Source organism: Lissotriton helveticus, chromosome 2_1 (genome assembly GCF_964261635.1).
Source record: "Lissotriton helveticus chromosome 2_1, aLisHel1.1, whole genome shotgun sequence".
Classification (NCBI taxonomy): Eukaryota; Metazoa; Chordata; class Amphibia; order Caudata; family Salamandridae; genus Lissotriton; species Lissotriton helveticus.
Genome location: NC_136059.1, coordinates 1,407,705,723 through 1,407,721,677, shown reverse-complemented (window position 1 = coordinate 1,407,721,677; position 15,955 = coordinate 1,407,705,723). Strand labels below are relative to the sequence as shown.

The 15,955-nt window shown below is 45.7% G+C and overlaps 1 protein-coding gene across 1 annotated transcript in view; it reads right to left on the bottom strand.

Annotated features, from left to right (window-relative positions):
- Positions 1–2,594: 2,594 nt before the first annotated feature.
- LOC144818688 (E3 ubiquitin-protein ligase RNF170-like) overlaps positions 2,595–15,955 on the bottom strand; it is a 392,615-nt gene continuing 379,254 nt past the window's right edge. Inside the window, exon 7 of the mRNA XM_078676341.1 lies at positions 2,595–6,798. Coding sequence (XP_078532467.1) covers positions 6,529–6,798 — 270 coding nt within the window. The 3' untranslated portion in view covers positions 2,595–6,528. The remainder of the gene's footprint in view (positions 6,799–15,955) is intronic.

Sequence of the window (15,955 nt, the reverse complement as noted above, 5' to 3'; positions counted from 1 at the left end):
TGCGCGATCGTGAGGCAGAAATGCCCTGCAAAGAGACATCAGGGGAGAGGAAAATCTCTTTCCTCTCCCCTGATGCCTCTTTGCGGCCCCAAACCCCCCCCAGACACGAGAAACCTACCGTTGTCCTCGGCGCGCAGGAAGCAAATGACTTCCCGAGCGCCTGGGAATCCCTGATGATGTCAGCGCGCGCTGTGCCCGCTGACGTCATCAGGGATTCCCATGGGGAGGGGCGGGCAGCGGAAAGTCTTCCGCTGCCATCCCCGTACTTGCCTGCAAGATCGAAGACCCTCGGGGGGAGCGCCAGCGCTTCCCCCCGAGGGTGGGGCTCATGACGAGCTGGGCTCGTCATCAGCGCACGACCAGTGTGCACCATGACGAGCCCAGCTCGTCATCAGCCTCGAAGGGGTTAAAAAAACTGCTAGTGTTAGACCATTTAAAGTAAGAAAGGCCGATATGTTTCATTGACAATTATTTGCGACAATTTCATCAGGGCTCGGGGACCAGACTTCACCTCACTGGTACTTCAAGCATTGTCTGTGGTTATTGAAAAACAATTAAAAAAAAGATGGTGCCAACCATTGAAAGCACATTAAAAAGTTTACTGGCAACATTACCCAGAAGTTAATGCATGTATCTATGAGGTAATATATTTACCAGGTGGTTGCTACCCGCGTTCATACCAGCAACACACAATCCGGGAGGCGCACGAAGCTTTTTAGCCACGCATACCCTGCAGGGAATAGCAGTCGCTGATCATTAACCTGTGGATACATACACACATATCAGTGGATATGCACTGGTCCAAACTCCTTGGATTATTTCAGATGACGTTTCCTTTCTAGGCGTACAGGCATAGACGATGAAGAGGAGGACTTTTTATGAAAGGAAGGTGGACTTACTTCCTTTTTGCAAGATTTTGCAGACCCAGGGTCCTTAGAAAGAGATTTTTTATTTTTTTAGGGTCCTTTTCGTATGAGGTAGAACCCTCAATTTTACGCTTTCTCGCCTCTGAGGAACAACTGTGTCCCTCATCTTCAGATCCAGATTCCGATTGAGTCACTTCCTCCAGAGCCAGGGGAGAAGCCTGTACTCTCAGTCCTTTAGAGTCTTTGCAGAAGAGGTTCTGCAATGTTTACATTCCTTGAGCTTATGAGGTGTGATATAAGCAATATAAACATTCTTTATGGGTATCCTCAGAAAAATACTCTTGGTTTACCACAAGACTTGAAAGGCCTGAAAAGCCCCTTCTTGGATCCCTCAGACATGATGCTGACGAGAGGATAACAATATAAGTGTACCTCAGAGCTGCTTTATGGTTCAAATATATCAGTTCTAGAAGAAGGCAAGGGTCAAAAGGTGAATGAGCACAGGAACTGAGCAGAGCTCAGAAGACTCACTCAAAAACGACCTGAGGTTAAAAATCTGAGGTATGGTGGCCTTGCAGGGAATAGAGCTTCAGAGTCTGGTCCCTGATTGGTTGGAGTTTGAGACTTTTATAACCATGTGAATTGGTTAACAATGTCAATTATTATGGCTGTTAATGTCATACATAACACTGCTTGTTACATGTACACTGGGACTCCCACCATGACGACGGGGACATTCAAGTATGTGAATCCATGAAAGATTCAATACTGAAGTAAGGTTTCCTTTTTGATATTTTTCCTCTACTTTCATACACATCGTTGATGAGGGTATCAAATGAAGGTTTCTACAGTGTAGGTTTAGTTAAATCGCTAAAGGGTTATGTTTGTAGCCATTTGGATATCTATATTGAGATGTACTGCTTTGGAAGTGTCAATTAAACATATCAAATTGTGAGTCAATTCCGTGGGGGGGATAGCACCTAAACTGTTGCAAACTCATATGAGCCTCCCTCATTGGCCAAATAATTCTCTGTTCCTTAATATGGTATTAAATAGCACAAATTGTGAAAGCAAGTGAGGAGTTGTTTTCTTCTTTTCTCAGCATTCTCTTTCTGCTTGTTCAGCAAGCAGCCATTGCTTTCATCTGCATTCTCTACTTTTACTCCTGATAACAGAGACGTTCATTCATGGCTGAATTTCCTTCAAAACTAACCGTTGTCTGTTGAAACTGTAAAGAAATTAGGATGTGTCAAGGACTTTACATGGCTTATTAATTGGGAAATGCATTATAGCCCCATGAGACCACAATGAAGATATCATAACAAGGAGTACAGTTGCAATATTTCTGTTGGACGGGTTCTCAACTCTTTGGCATTTTCTCTGTGCCTGGGGCTAGTATGTCTATTGTAAAAGTGTACCTTGAATAACGCCAGACTCTTTGCTGCGCCATATTCCTTAGGAGAGTCAAATAGACAAAGGGAGTAATATAGTTCATATTAGAGTGCAATAGTATCAAGGATTTTAGGATAGAAATGGTAGATAATAGTGCCCAATGCAAATACCGACTGCCCCACTTTACAGGGACAAACAAAACTCACACAGAGCAAATACAAGAAAATGTCAGGTACATTTATACAGAGATTGATTATCTTTCTCCTCTGCATACACAACAAAAACAGGCATTCAATATCATGGAGGCCAATCAATAAACAAGACAGCACACTGTAGGATGCTTAGATCAGTCCAGTTTTAATACTTTCAGCAGCAGAGCTTGAGAGGAAACACAGTTAAATGAAGTTTCGTGTACATTGTTGTTGTAGCACAATTAAGATTTCTGACATTTCATTTTTGTTACATACTCACCACTTTAAGGTGCTATGTTAACAATTAACTTGGTACAAAATGTCAGTTGAAGAGTATCTTTCTCACAACTAAAACATATGGCTTTTTCATACACAAATGCTGAATGGACAATAGTCACAAACACTCTCCAGCTACAATCTGTAAACCAGAGAAAAGTAGGTAACCAAACAGGACCAAATGATAACATTTGAGAAGGTTGTATCTTGCAAATCCAATAGGACTGCAAAAACATGTCCTTCTGTACTGATAAACAATGGCCAATGATTGTTCAAATTTGACTTACTGTAGGAGTAATGGGGGGATTAACCAAATCTACAACAGAACATTTTGATACTACAGTAATCTTATCAATCATATTAGCCTAGTTAATACATTAAGTAAATGCATAAATACCGCTTTTAAATAGAATAGTATAAAACTACTGTACATGTAGGAAAATATTTTGTTAAGTTTTATATTGAAAGATTCCACATTCAGCAGTATCAAAAATCAAGACAGGCGAAAATCTAACGAATTGAGCTTCAGCACAGGGCAAGGAATTGAGTTGAAATAATTCTTTAACAAAAAGTAAAAATATACCTGTATATAGTTTTGCTTTAGTTGTAGCACAAATTAACTTTTGGGGATTTGAACGAAAACTCATTTGCATTTTTTTCCAAAACATAGTTGTGGTTCCAACATCTGCAGAACTGTAAAATCAAAACACTACCACCAACAGAATGGTGTGAAAAAAAGCTGATTTCAGAAACAAACAATCATAGAGGAAGAGACGCCTAATAATAACGTTGCTGGTGTGTGAAAGGGCTGGTACTGCTTTTCAATACATTCAAAAATATACAAGTGGAAAGGAGATTTTTTTTTACACAAAAAACTCAAGCATCAGCGAAGAATAGCATGATACTAAGAGTTCATAGCACCTGTAACTTTAGTTGACTTTTGTAAATTTGCGAATATTTCAAAGGTATCTGGTTTGAACATTCAACATTGCCAACGTGGACGTCACCTCGCTCTGTAAATGCAATCATTATTTTCATTTAGAATTAGTCGTCCCTTGTTTCCAGGGGTGGAGCAGGTTAAAGCTTCACCTTGGTTATAGCTCCTTCACTGTATACTCCGTACCATCACTTCACGCGCCTGACTGTTCACAGGAATGAAGACAACTTCGATGACAAGCACAAGAACCGCCTCTAGGTCACCTTGTTCACAATGGAAATCTCCAAATACATGAATAGATTGTACTGTGGGCAGGGAAGGGGTGGTTACGTTTGCAGTAAGCCCTAAATATCCGGTATTAGAAGAACAGTATTCCTCTGACCTGAACAGTAAAATGATTAGCTTCAACTATTCTTAGAACCTAGACCTAAAGAAGTAGGTACAATTGGGACTACAGACACTCTTGAAAAGAAGGCAGGAATTACACATAAAAGTAGCAGCAAGCTCTAAAATTTCCTGAGTTCAAAATTAAGTGCAGAAAAATGCTTAGTACCTGCTTAACTGCATTATCCCTTAAAACGTATAACCAAAATTCACAAAAACAGTATGAAAACATCTAATTAGAATACATGATGTGCGTACACAAAACACACACGCCAAAGAGAGCCATTGTTGTTGCTGCCTTGTCATTTACCGTCAACACCCAATTTCAAAATAGGCACTTAAGAGTTATCGATAATTTCCCTAAACTCAAGACCGACATGACCAGCCCAGTGACTCAAGGATATGACTGGTTGTGCTCAAAGTCCTAGAAGAAAGAGATGCGTCATGAATCCTATTAATCTGTGTGAGTGCTGTTATCTTTCCCAGAGAGAAGGAGCAGCTTTCCACCTAATTCTTTATTCATCTGATCTCACTTTTAAGGAAAATAACTGCCTTGGAAACAAAAAGGGTAGGCAGAGGACAATATTTTTGGACTCTTGGAATTAAAGAGAGTTGGCATCCTGGTCCAGGCAGGTTCTGTGTCATTCGGCATGGTTGTGCATAGGGCTATAAGTCCAGGAAATAGCAGCTCTGCAGCAACTAAAACAACAGCACTGCAATTTAAAGGAACAGATACCCCTGGCAATACTCAAAACCCATGAAGCCCTGCAATCAGTGGAAAGAAGAAGAAAGCAGCGAGGCTTGTGGCACTTATGATGGCTTAAACAATCAGACCTGGAAACCCAGCTTCACATCTGTGGGTCCCCAACGACAACCAAAAACAAATTGAGCAACACTATCATCAACTCTAGATTGTCTATGGAGCTGCGCATCTTGGGTGGAAATTCTGCCCAGTTGACACTTGGAGTTTTCTGAGTGATGCACTCCCTCAGAATATAAATATTGTCTTCTACTTGGTAGATTGGAATTTGTGTACTTTTGTTGTACAATCAGACTAAATGCAATGCACAGGGTATATCATCAGCGCATGTAGGTCTTTTTGTAAGAACTTCATTAGGGCAACTAGATGAGGAAAAAGGCTATTTATGCTTTATGGTGAAAGAAAGAGTTTATACATGTCAAAGAATAGCAATTATTCTAAAAACATACAAAATACAAGTCCCTCAAACATCACTTAATCATGTGGCGTCCACAAGCCCATAATAAAAACGTGTGAAAGGGACACTTCCTCTCAATGCAAAAGGTACACTTTGCACAGACCAGTTTTGAAGTATTTTATATTCAAGTTATCTTGTAAAATAGGACTACCATATTTAATATTTGGAATCCTAGCTATATACTGACATAGGCAATTTGTGAGAACACCTGTTAACAGTAAACACTTTATCCGAGACCACCTAATTAACCCACTAAATATCATATAAAACCGCTTGAGGAACAGTAACGTGAAATTCCTAGAAGTTACGATAGCACATCATGAGGTCTTTGCAACTCATTGAAGTTATGGATATGATGATGTAAGCCGGCAGTTATGATACGGAATTTTAATGAATTAAGCAGCCTGGCCATCGTAACATAGGAAACTGAAACAAAGTCTCAATCAGATAGAACAGTGCAATTGACAATGACTGAAAAGTGAACCTTTGAGAATTGACAATTTATAGACGTGCACTGTGGTAAGCCTGATGCAGATGTCCATGTCCAAATGTCCTTAAAATCTTTGATATGGCTACAAATGTCAGTATGTCCCTTCAACATCAGCTAAGAAAGTATAACGGAATCTTTCCAAGGGAGGCAACAAATGCTGTGTGCATCAAAGTCAATGTCTAATACGGGGAAGTTATCACCCGTGTCCTTTTTAAGCAGGTTTACCTTCCCATAAAAGAAAAATATCCTTCAGCACATCGTAAGCGTTCAAATGCATTTAACCACATGAACAAAACATACTTCGAGTTTCCAGAAGTGCAGTCCAGGCCTTGAAAATGTTATTGTTCTCGTCTAACGGTGATAGGAACTGAGGAATAGGGCTCAGGCTCTAGCAAGCAGCTAGCAAAAAGCGAACAGCTTATCCCTGGAGTGGTGCAGTTTTCTGCCACAAACGTAATTATTTCACATTCCTCTTAATTTGGAAGACTGCTGTGTGCATGCATGCCTGATCAGGTTAAGGTAGGAATGGACAGTCAGAAAAAAGTAAATACACAAGATCTAGCTGAAGCCTTCGATACGCTGCAAGAAGAATAGAAGAGGCTCCAGCTAGGCATTCACAAGTCCCATGCCCCCAAATATAAAAAGCTTCGAGTAGCGACCCACTTCACAGAACCATAAAAGAAGGTAAGTGCTCTGCCTTCAAGTGCAATGCGGCCATCTCTCTTTGTCCGAATTACTTTACTAGGACACCTTTTCCCATCTTAACTTCCTGTTTTCACCTGTATAGCCTCTGTGTCACCACTTCTCTATACATGATTGAGATGTAGATCAAAAGCAAAAAGATAACAAAGAAATCATCCAGAAAGCCCAGGATCCCGAACAGAGCCTCGGGAATGATATCCAGGGGCGAGGCCAGGTAGAGAAAGGCACCCACGAGACAGAGGACAATTCGGATCCGGAACATCCAGAAGAGCCCTCCAACCGAAAACATCTCTCGGAAGGCATGGCGAAGTAAAGTGGGAAGATCCATAATCCTTTCCATGATCTGTTGAAATGCAATAAAACAAACAAAACATGTATGTTCATTAGACATAAGACGTGAGAGTGTGAACAGTATTCAGGGCCATAATGCCAGATAGTTTATTTCTGTGGCCAGCTGGCTCAGTTACCCAACTGATCTGGTGTTCATTCATCTAAATCCAAAGTCATTTTCTCATTACGGTACAACGGCACGTACATGTGTGATTTGAGTTTTATTATTATTTCATCACATACAAAAAGGAACACCAATATCAGGATTCTAAAAGGTTGATGTACAGAGACCATATATGTAGGACTAGTGTCAGCTATCAAGGTCATATGTGGATGTTAAAAACCGTTTTTAGCACAGACATTTACCACCAGGGCCTCCCTAACGATAAGTTTCTGTTCTAAATTTAAACAATATGACACCAACACATGCAACAAGCATTGTCAATGCCAACAGGTCTGGCTTTAAAGGAATTCTGCATGACAGTGTGAAACATTACAAGTAAAAAGCATGGAAAGAGATATGTATTTGTGGAGCAGCAAATAACTGTAGAATAATATTGGTGTAGGCCAAAAGGTCGGTGAAAGTTGTACTGTTAAATAAGACCTAAAAAATACACGTAATTACTGCCCTCCTCCCATCTGTGCTGCTGCCAGAGAAAACATAAGTTATCTACGACACTAATAGCATTCCAGTGTCATGTGTGTCCCTGAAAGGTTAAGCTTAGGCAGTTGGATAAATCAACAAAATAATCACAGCTGCATAGAGGGCAAACACTTTTTTTTGTGAAAGCACACAACTTTTGCCCAATCAAAACATGCACTCCTGGCTACCAACATCTGAACAGAGCCAAAGCCCCTCTCTAGTAACGCTCACAAAACTATCTGGAAACAGCTGCGCTGTCAAGCCAGAACATAAAAAGGATGCAACACAGATTAGCCCATGTCACTGCTAAATGTTTTAGTAGAAAACCCTTATCTGATGCAAAATTTTATGTTAAACAATGCAGCACTGTTATCGGAGAATTAAGAAAATCAACAATTGTATTTTCTAAGTAAGTTGGAAAATTCTTCAGGCAAGCTCAAAGAATAAGGATTAGTTCAGGCCACCATACCAATCTGATTGTGGCTATTGTTCAAAGATGCCCCGTTACTTTCCAGTAATCTTCATTATAATCTTCCTTGCCACATGAGTTACGTAGTGAGCTTTAGCTCCACACCAGAACCCTCCAAAGCAAATTAGCATTCCACGCCTCCCACCCCTCCCCAACACGGCTGATCACCGTCACCCCGACCTAGCATAAGGGGAGGGTCGACCCACCCCTTTTCCTGTACAACTACCAAGCCCCAAGCAACCACATGAAGCAGATAGCCAAACAGGGAGGGAGAGATGGGAACTCATGAGGCAAGGAAGACAATGCTCAGAGTAATGGAGATTACTAGTAAGTAACCAGGGCATTACCTCCTTGTAAGTCTTCCTTACCACCAGAGTTACGTAGTGAGCACCAAGGCCAGGGGCTTCATGGAAAACACCCAAGAAACCACAGACAACGTGATGCACAAGTTACTTACCTTCGGTAACGGTATATCTAAAAGAAACAGTAGTTAATGTTAAATTCCTTACCTTAGAATATCCCCAGGCGTCAGACTGGATCCGGAAAGTTATCGTCAGCAGTACCCTTACGCGTCCGTAGGCATCGTCAGCGGCTCCGCGTCCGTCGTGTTCGCCGAGATGACGTCGTGGTACTTAGACGCTGCCCTCGCGCGCTGACGTCAGTTCTGTACATAGCTTTCAGTGCCAGGAACGCAGAGCCATGATAGAAAACAACACTGGTGCCATAAAACGAGGGCCCTGAAAGGGATGACCTTAACCCTAGATATCGGTTCACAGAACGGGGAGGATGGGTGGGGCGGTAAGGAATCTAACACTAACTACTGTTTCTTACAGATATATTGTTACAGAAGGTAAGTAACTTGTGCATCTGAAAGAAACAGGTTAGTGTTAGATTCCTTACCTAAGAATAGATACCCCAGCAATATCAACCCGGTGGTGGGTCTGCAAACCAAGATCACACCAGAAAGTCCTGGAGAACGGAACGGCCGAAAAAGCCATCTCTCCGGACTTGGCTGTCCAGGCAGTAGTGCTTAGCAAACGTGCGCAGCAAGACCCACGTAGTTGCCTGACAGATGTCATGCAAGGGGACTCCCCGACCCAGGGCAGTAGTAGCCGCCGTGGCCCGAGTGGAATGGGCGCGCAGCCCCACAGGAGGCTCCTTTTTCGCCAAGGAATAACAGACCTTGATGCACAAAACGATACACCAAGAGATGGTCCGCTTGTGCACCGCCCGTCCCTTCTTAGCGTCCACGTAACCAACAAAGAGCTGGTCGTCCACCCGGAACTGGCGTGTGCGGTGTAGATAAAAGGAGAGCGCACGTTTTGGGTCCAGACGGTGGAGCCTCTCTTCCTCTTTCATGGGATGCGGAGGCGGAAAGAAGGTGGGCAAGGTGACGGACTGCCCTATGTGAAAGACTGTAACCACTTTGGGCAGGAAATAGGGACGAGTCCTCAAAACAACTTTGTCCGGATGGATAGAGAGGAAAGGAGGCCTAGTAGACAGAGCCTGGAGCTCGCTCACTCACTCTCCTGGCACAGGTGATGGCAACCAGGAATGCAGTTTTAAGAGTCAGAAGACGAAGAGGATAGTTATGAAGTTGCTCAAAGGGAGCACATATCAGAAAAGTTAGTACAAGGTTCAAGTCCCACTGAGGCATCATGAAGGGAACAGGAGGAAACATGTGTGATGCCCTTCAAGAATCTATTTACAACCAGGGACTTGAAAAGAGAAGGCTGATCAGGAAGCCTTAAGAAGGTTGAAATGGCCGAGAGATAGCCTTTGATAGTTTCCAGAGCAGAGCCCTGCTGGGCAAGAGAAAGAAGGAAGAGGAGAACCTCTGAAAGGGGGGCAGAAAGTGGATCCACAGCTTTTGCTGTGCACCATGCCAAAATGTGTTCCACCTGCAGGCAAATACAAATTTCATGAAGGGACACCAGGCTGCCAGAATCACATCACAGACTTCAGGAGGCAAGTCAAATGGCCTCAACTGCCGCCGCTCAATCTCCACGCATGTAGGTGGAGACTGGACAGGTTCGGGTGGAGGACCGTCCCCTGTTGCTGCAACAGAAGGTCCTCCTGAAGAGGCAGACAAATCGGGGGATCGACTGACATGCTGAGTAGCTCGGGATACCAGTATCTTTGTGCCCAGTCCGGGGAAACAAGGATGACATGGGCCCGGTCGCGCCTGATCTTCTTCAGCACTCTGGGCAGAAGTGGTATAGACGGAAAGGCATATAACAGACCGCAGCTTCACTCCTGACGAAAAGCGTCGCTGAGCGGGTGCCACCTAGGAAATTTCAACGCGCAGAACTGATGACATTGCACGATCTCTTCAGTGGCAAATAGATCTAACCAAGGCTCTCCCCACTGCTGAAAGAGACCTTGCGCCACGTCCGATTTCAGACGCCATTTGTGATCCATCATGCACCAGCGGCTGAGTTCGTCCGCCCTGGCGTTCAGGGAACCTACCAGGTGTTGAACCACCAGGGTGATGCCTGGTGTTCCAGCCATGTCCAGAGATGCAGAGCCTCTTTGTGAGAAGTTGGCCTGATATATGATGCTCACTAGTTCTAGTGATCACCTTGTATCAGTCCAAACAACCCTTATGGTGATTGGTTGTAAGTCAACCTTATAGACCAGCTATCCTAATGGTAGCATGGACAAAGCAGTCTTAGGCTAAACTCTTTTGGCATGTGAAGCCAGCTGTTTTACCACCATATAACCCCTTGAATACCAGATGAAAGGACACCACACAGGTTGTTATGAAAATAAACAATATATTTATTAATAACAAACACCTCTGAACTCTTTATGAGGTCAGAGGGCTAAGCACATGACAATCTCTTAGGAAAAATACGTTCAAGTTGCACAAATTACAATGGTGCCCTAGGGGCACGACAAACCATATACTAAGTAAGTGGAATGTGAAAGTCGATAATAAGAATGGAGCTGTCCAGAGGCTGGAGGTTCGCTAGGACTACGCTATCTTCACCTTAGGTAAGTAATAGGAGGCCCACGGGACGCGTGTGCAGAGTGTGAACTCACACGCGAGATGCGTAACAACGTCTATGGACAGTACAGTTCAAGTAAAAGGTAAGTACGGACAATCCTGACTAGTAAGGACTAAAACGACTGTGGAACTGGACACTAGGACAGTTAAACTACCCTTGAGCACCGAAATGCTCTTGTTACCTCACCCACGGGCTGCGGGTGCATAGGTGTCGAAGTGCGTCGGGTTCTCGCGTTGAAGTCAATGGAGCCTGAAAGAAAAGATGCTGCAGGCGACCAGGAGGAAGATGTCCGGTGCGATCCAAGGGTGGATCGGTGAAGTAGAAGACCTGAAAGCAGAGGGGACAATGTTCAAAGTCACTAGCCAGTGACTGGAGTGGAACCAGGTAGGAACCAGATGTCGTTGTCGCGATCAGGTGAAGAGTGGACGCTTGTCTCTGCAGCCACGTGGACCAGGAGGTGTCTTCGACGACCAGGATGGAGGCACGAGCTGTCCCACGCAGGCTCTCGCTGTCAGCGGTGTTGGATCCGGAATCGGCGTCAACAGGCCTTGGCAAAGGCAACCCACGCGGTGAGTGGAAACGGCGTCTGGAGTGGACCAGGAGGGTCCGGGGTGCTCCTCTTTTGGAAGGGAGCCAGGGCCAGTCTGGAGCAACCAGACCAGCAGCAAAGATTTCAAGGTTCGTCGTCTAGGAGGCCACTAGCCAGCCGGCAAGTGACCAGACAACGCGTCGAGCAGCAAACAAGCAGAAGGGCCCCACGCAGATATCATGGATGCTGGAGGGCTGATCTTCGGTGCAGGGGCTGCTCGGGGCTGGGGCTTCTCAATCCCCAAAGCACTTGGTCGAGTTTACCTCGGGAGTCGTGCTGGAAGCGAAGTGCAGTTTCTTCCAAGATGGCCGGTCCCACGTGTCTCGTCGCACCCACGGGTCTCAGCTGTGCTGCAGATGTGAGTTGAGGTCGGAGAGGTCTGGGAGTCCGGGTCTCGTCGGGCTCTGAAGTCGGGATCCTGGAAGGAAGACGACAAAGGGAAGCCACTGGACGCTTGATGGTGCCTGCAGTTGCAGGGTGGACACTCCTTGCCCACAAGGGAGATTCTTCAGTCTTCTGTGGAGCAGAACGTCGAAGTCCAGAGTTTCTTCTTGTGAAAGTTGTTCAGGATAATCTAATTTGGAATGGGACCAGCTCCTACCTTTATCCTGCTAAAGGGGGCTGTACTACGACTAGGTCCCTCCTATGGGTGGGCCCAGGAAGGGGGGTGGTTACACCCCCTATCCTTTGTCCGGTTTCGCGCCAGAGCCGGGGCAGGGATGCCCCAGCAACTGGTTTGAGCCGGTGTATGCACAGGGCACCTTGTTTGCCCCAGGCATGTCTCATTCCTTTCAGGCCTGTCCTACCCAATACACAAAATCCTGTCTGGGGTGGTGCTAGCACCTCCCAAGGCAGGAAACCCTTTGTCCAAGCCTCCCTCGCTGGAAGGACTCCCAGCAGCAGGAGGTCAGACTTGTGTCTGTGGTGGCAGCATCCATTTTGTGATGCCAAGGCTCGAGTAAACTTTAACCGGGGTTCTCAGTTACATACATGTCGTGTCCCTCTAGAAGGGTGGAATGCTACCCCCGTCGCCAGAATTGGCGAGGGGGTACTATTCCAATTCGTATGACACCTTACTCGACATGTTTTGATAATGTTATTCCAGAGTTAGCATTTAACCGCGAGGTTGATAATGCACTTAAGAGTATATGGTATAGCGTTATCATGGAACAGCTATTAGGACTTGGATCCGCAAGCTGCAGACGGGCTCAGTTCATGCCAGAGCACCATCTCACATAATTCCAAGCACTCTGCCTTCAGGATTGTTAAGGCCTGCCATAGGAGTGACTGATAGGAGGATATGTGTCCATTTTAGGGTTAGATATAGGTATACTATATCTACAGCAAAGGGTGATTACACCACCTTGCCCCAGCTGTCGTGCAGCCAGTTGTGTCAGTTTTAGATGGCCAGCCAGGGGTGGCATAATACATGCTTCAGCCCCTGGTAGGCCCTGGGTACACCTATGCCCTGGATACCTAAGGTACACTGTACAGGGACTGATAAAGTGGCCCAGTACCAATTGGTAAATGCACCTAAAGTACATGGAGTCCATTTTAACAGAGAGAGCAGGAAGCCTGGGGTCCTGAATAGCAGGATCCCAGGCTAACTAAGTCAAAAACCAGCAAAACACTAGGCAAAAGGTTGGGGGTAACCATAGTCAGATATCCACCTTCCTACATAACCCCCCCCCCCCCCAAGCGAAAGGAGATAAGGCTATCCTTGACCAGGTAAGCCTATATTGCCTGAGTGGCCATATGAGGAGGTGCATGCACTGGCATGGTTACCCCCTATCTCATGGTCCACTAAGCAATCCCTCACTCTAAGGGTATCTGAGGGTCTCCACCATAGGGAATCCCTACCTGTGGTGTGTTTTGGCAAAGTAAAAGGCTGGTGCTGAGATGGAGTACTGAAGTGAGGCTCCACTAATGTTGGGCTCAGCTTCCTCCAATCATCATCCACCATACATGCCTTTCTTCCCATGACTGAGTGGTTTTGGGCTCTCAGTGTCAACCTCTGGCTACCTAAAGCTGGAGGCTGGGTCCCTCTGTTTGGCTTACTGGAGGGACAGGTCAGGTCTGGGGCCCCTAGGTACCAAGTTTGGCTGTGCCCAGCAGAGTCCATCTGGGAGTCCATAAGGGGGATCCCTCAGGAGTTTCTAACTTTTTCACCTTGCTAGGGCTGCTAGCTTTGGTGTCCCTAATCTGCTGATGGGGTTGTTTTATTGGCCAGGGGGCCCTTTGGGGCTCACTGGCCTCCTTGACCTCTGTAGCCCTGGGCTGACTGAGGCAGGGTAGAGAGGGGCAGGTTACCTGCTCCAGACTGGGTCCCACCTTGGAAGGGTCTACTGACATCAGGGGCTCTGCCAGGTTAGGCCTGACTACCTCTGGGGCCGTTTCTTCACAAGGGGTAAGATCAGTTCTCTGAGGAGGCTGATCCTTTCCTAATGTCTGGTGGGAGGGAGATTTCTCTTCCTCCTCAATGCTCTCTGTTTGTGTGGAGTGATCCATAGTTTCAGGCTTCACAACACAGGAATCAGATTGAGTTTGGGCTGTGGCCATCACAGCCCCACCAACCTTTTCAGGAAGGGACTCAGTTTGGGTATGGGCTGTTACCATCACAGCCCTGCTAACCTTTTCAGGGAAGGAATCTATTTGAGATTGGGCTGAGACTGGCACAGCCCTCCTAACCTGTTCAGGAAGATTTACCATTTTAGAATGGGTTTCTTGCTCTACCTTAGCCCAGGCTGAGATCTCTAAATCATTCCCCAGTAGGCAATCTACAGGCAAGGTGGATGACACTGCCACTCTCTTGGGGCCAGTGACACCTCCCCAGCTGAGATTTACCACTGCCATGGGATGATGTTTCTGCACTCCATCAATGTTTGTCACCTGGTATGTGGCACCAGGTATAAGTTGCCTTGAGGGGACTAGACTTTCAGTCACCATGGTGATGCTAGCCCCTGTGTCTCTATAGGCCTCAACTTTCAGACCATTGATGAGGGGCTCCTGCCTGTATTTGCCCAAAGTGTTGGGACAATCAGTGAAGTTGGCAAACCCCATGCCATTCTCACAGACAAGAGTATCTAAGTTAGGGGACCTGGTTAGGCCAGAGTCCCCAGGAACTCCCAAAGTAAATGCACACAAATTCTTGGGGGTACTCCCACCACCTGGGGGATTACTACTAGTAGTAACAGGAGGTTTGGGAGTGTTACTTGGGGTATGTTCTCTTTATTGTGGTTCTTTGGGCAACTGCTGTCAGTTTTCCAATGACCTACCTGTTTGCAGGCATGGCAATAAGGTTTCCTCTGGGTAGAGGAAGTGTCTTGGGACCCACCCCCATTCTTGGAGTTTTGGGGCCCTAGGGAAGTCTTCTCTGTGGATGTATCCCCACCTTTCTCTTGAGGCTTGGTAGTCTCTTTCTTTTGGTCACCACCCTGATTCTTAGGCCTAATTCTGGTTCTGACCCATTTGTCTGCCCTCTTACCCAATTCTTGTGGAGAGGTCAGATCAGAGTCCACCAGGTGCTGGTGTAAAAGCTGGTTTTGACAGTTAAGTAAGATTTGCTCTCTCATTGTGAGATTGTACAATCCTGTGTAATCAGTAACTTTACTACCCAATAACCAGCCCTCCAGAGCCTTAGTAGCACAATCTACAAAATCAGTCCAATCCTGAGCCTGAGTTTTCTGGGTGTCCCTGAACATTAACCTGTACTGTTCAGTGGTTAAGCCAAAACCATCAACCAGTGCATTTTTCAGGACTTGGTAGATGTTAGCATCCTCATCTCTAACAGTGAGGAGCTTATCTCTGCCTTTACCTTCAAAGGAGAGCCACAATATAGCTGCCCACTGACTCTGGGGTACCTGCTGTACTTTGCAGGCCCTCTCCAAAGCAGTCATCCATTTGTGGATGTCATCTCCTATCTTAAAGGAGGGCACTATTTTACTCAGGTGTCTATTATCAAAACTCCTGTCTTTATCCCTAGGGATAGTGCTGCCACCAGTGGGGACTAACCCACTCAACTGTTGCTCTCTAGCAAAGGCAAGCTTCTCTTTGGCAAGGGCAAGTTCTTCCCTTTGGATCCTCAGATTAACTTCCTTCGTCTTTGCTTCATGCTCTCTCCTCTGAAGGGACGTCATCCTCCTCTGAGCAGATGCATGAGAGTGCACAGATCTATTGGAGTCCCTAGAATGAGATCTATCACTTCTAACCCCAAAGTTAGGCCTGATTAGGGTTAGTACTGGGGGTCCCCCAGTTCCTTCCCTATGTAGGTCTAAGTTGGCCCTTGTAAGTCTGCTGACTAAAGGTTGCCTATTGTCTGCCTCATCCTCAGAGGGTTCCTCTTCTTCCTCCTCCTCATCTACATTCTCTGTTTCAGGGAGGTTGGAGTCTGGGTCACCACGAGTACCTTATAAGGGGGGCATGCTCCTATCTGGATTAGAGGGGTCTATGTTAGCAGCC